This window comes from Talpa europaea (genome assembly GCF_964194135.1).
Source record: "Talpa europaea genome assembly, chromosome: 2".
NCBI classification, from domain to species: Eukaryota; Metazoa; Chordata; class Mammalia; order Eulipotyphla; family Talpidae; genus Talpa; species Talpa europaea.
The window spans coordinates 111778076-111780148 of NC_140068.1; the positions used below are offsets into that span (position 1 = coordinate 111778076).

At 37.3% G+C, this 2073-nt stretch overlaps 1 protein-coding gene across 1 annotated transcript; it reads right to left on the reverse strand.

Moving 5' to 3' along the window:
* Window positions 1-311: 311 nt before the first annotated feature.
* On the reverse strand, window positions 312-1253 carry LOC311188265 (olfactory receptor 2B11-like; the record flags this gene model as incomplete). Its single annotated transcript, XM_084259407.1, has 1 exon — window positions 312-1253. One exon carries the CDS (start codon window positions 1251-1253, stop codon window positions 312-314), a length of 942 nt encoding a protein of 313 aa, XP_084115533.1.
* Between the last annotated feature and the right edge of the window lie 820 nt (window positions 1254-2073).

A 2073-nucleotide genomic window follows, 5' to 3' on the forward strand; every position in this document is an offset into this window, starting at 1 on the left:
TGATTACTTTGAGATCATGAGATTTATTACAATTTGTATTATTACTTTTTTGTTTGCTTAACACAGTTACTATTTTGGTATATATCAACAAGAATAGAATTGTTTTTATACATTCTCATAAACAGTGTCCTTACTAGTGCATGCAGCTTGCATCATCCTTGCCTAACTTCATTATAAAGAATATTGGAAATATGATATATTTTGCAATAAGAACATAAAACTTTTGGGAAAATATGAGACAAAATGAGATATTAGAGAAGCTCCTATATACCTACTCTGAAAGTTAAGTAATTTAATTTGATGTTTACCAACTATCTCTTGGAGGAGAAAGTGCTCCTCACCAGGTTGCCTATGGAGCCCTTTACATCCTTATTCCTCAGGGTGTAAATGAAAGGATTGAGTGTAGGAGTCACCACTCCATAGAAAAGAGCCATGAACTTGGGCTGGTCTCTTGTGATGGAGGAGGGTGGTTGAAGGTACATGCTAATGGCTGGACCATAAAATAATAACACTACAATCAGATGGGAGGAACATGTCCCAAATGCCTTTTTCCTCCCCTCAGAAGATTTAATTTTAAATACTGCATGTCCAATACAAGCATAGGAAGCAAGAATTAAGCATAGTGGAACAGCCAACAAAAAGATACATACCACAGAGAGTGTGAGCTCATTAGCACTCTTCTCACCACAGGCGGTCTTTATCAAAACTGGAATCTCACACAGCAAGTGATCCAACTCATTGACTCCACACAGTGGTAACTGTAATGTGACCGTGGCCTCTGAGACAGCATAGGTGATCCCACTCAGCCACACAGTGAATGCTAATAGAATACAGACTTGCCGATTCATGATGAGGGTGTAGTGCAGGGGCTTACAGATGGCCACATAGCGGTCAAAAGACATAAGAGCCAAAAGCAAACATTCTGTGCCCCCCATTGTATGGAAGAAATAAAGTTGAACTGCACACCCCAAATAGCTGATCGTCTTCTTGGAACTTCCCAGGTTAAAGAGCATCTGAGGGACAATGCTTGTGGTGTAGCACATGTCCAAAAAGGAGAGGTTAGTGAGGAAGAAGTACATGGGGCTGTGCAGGTGAGGATCTAATGTGGACACCAGAATGATGGTTATATTTCCCACCATGGCCAAGGGATATGTTATAAGAAGAATAAAGAAGAGAGGAAGTTCTAGCCACGGACGATCCGCAAAACCTAGTAGAATAAACTCCTCAGGATGACTTTTGTTAATTAGTTCCATATTCTTCAAATTGTTTCACCTGTAGTAAAGAAATGGCAGGAAGAAGTTATGAGAAATGACAAAACATAATTACACATTGACCGTAGCGGAGGGGGGCACAGTAACTTGTGGGGGAAAATAATAAAGAATAGCTGACTTGGTTACATAAAAATTATTTGAAGTGTCTATTAAAATGGGCTGTTTAGCTGCGATTTATCTGTTCTTATCTCCAGATCACATAGCACCCAGGAATCAGCAGTTCCATTCTTAGAAACAATGCCACAAATCTTTAGTGAAATATTAAGAATTATAAAAGTTGTCAAAAGGGAGGAAAAACTTGGAATTGTAAGAACCATTAAGATAATCCTGTCAAGATCCAAATAAGTTGCTGAATAATATCATCTTTATGAGAAGAAGGTAAGTTTTAAACAAATCCATCTTTGTAATTTGGAAATTAATCACTCTCATATTCCTGAAATATAAACAAAGAGAGTTGAGTTGTGGCATGTTCACCATGTTGAAAGGTTTTTTAGGGAGCATATTTTTTCTTGCATAATTACTTCATTCAAATTTGCATTGCATTCAAACTGGTCATGGAATGAATTCATTTGATTGTTAAATAAATATTCTAAAATGTGTTATCTACCCATGTTATTAAATAATTGCACCATAAACGTAACTATTGTTTATTCATTTGACATTCTTATACTCATGTTTTAGAGTTGTTGTAGGGTAAATGATAGTCAGGCTTTTCTGCCTCCCGCCATTAGGATTGATAATGGATTCCTGTGGTCCTGAATGCATGCCTGATGGCGAGCACCTGGATTTTGTTATATTGTTA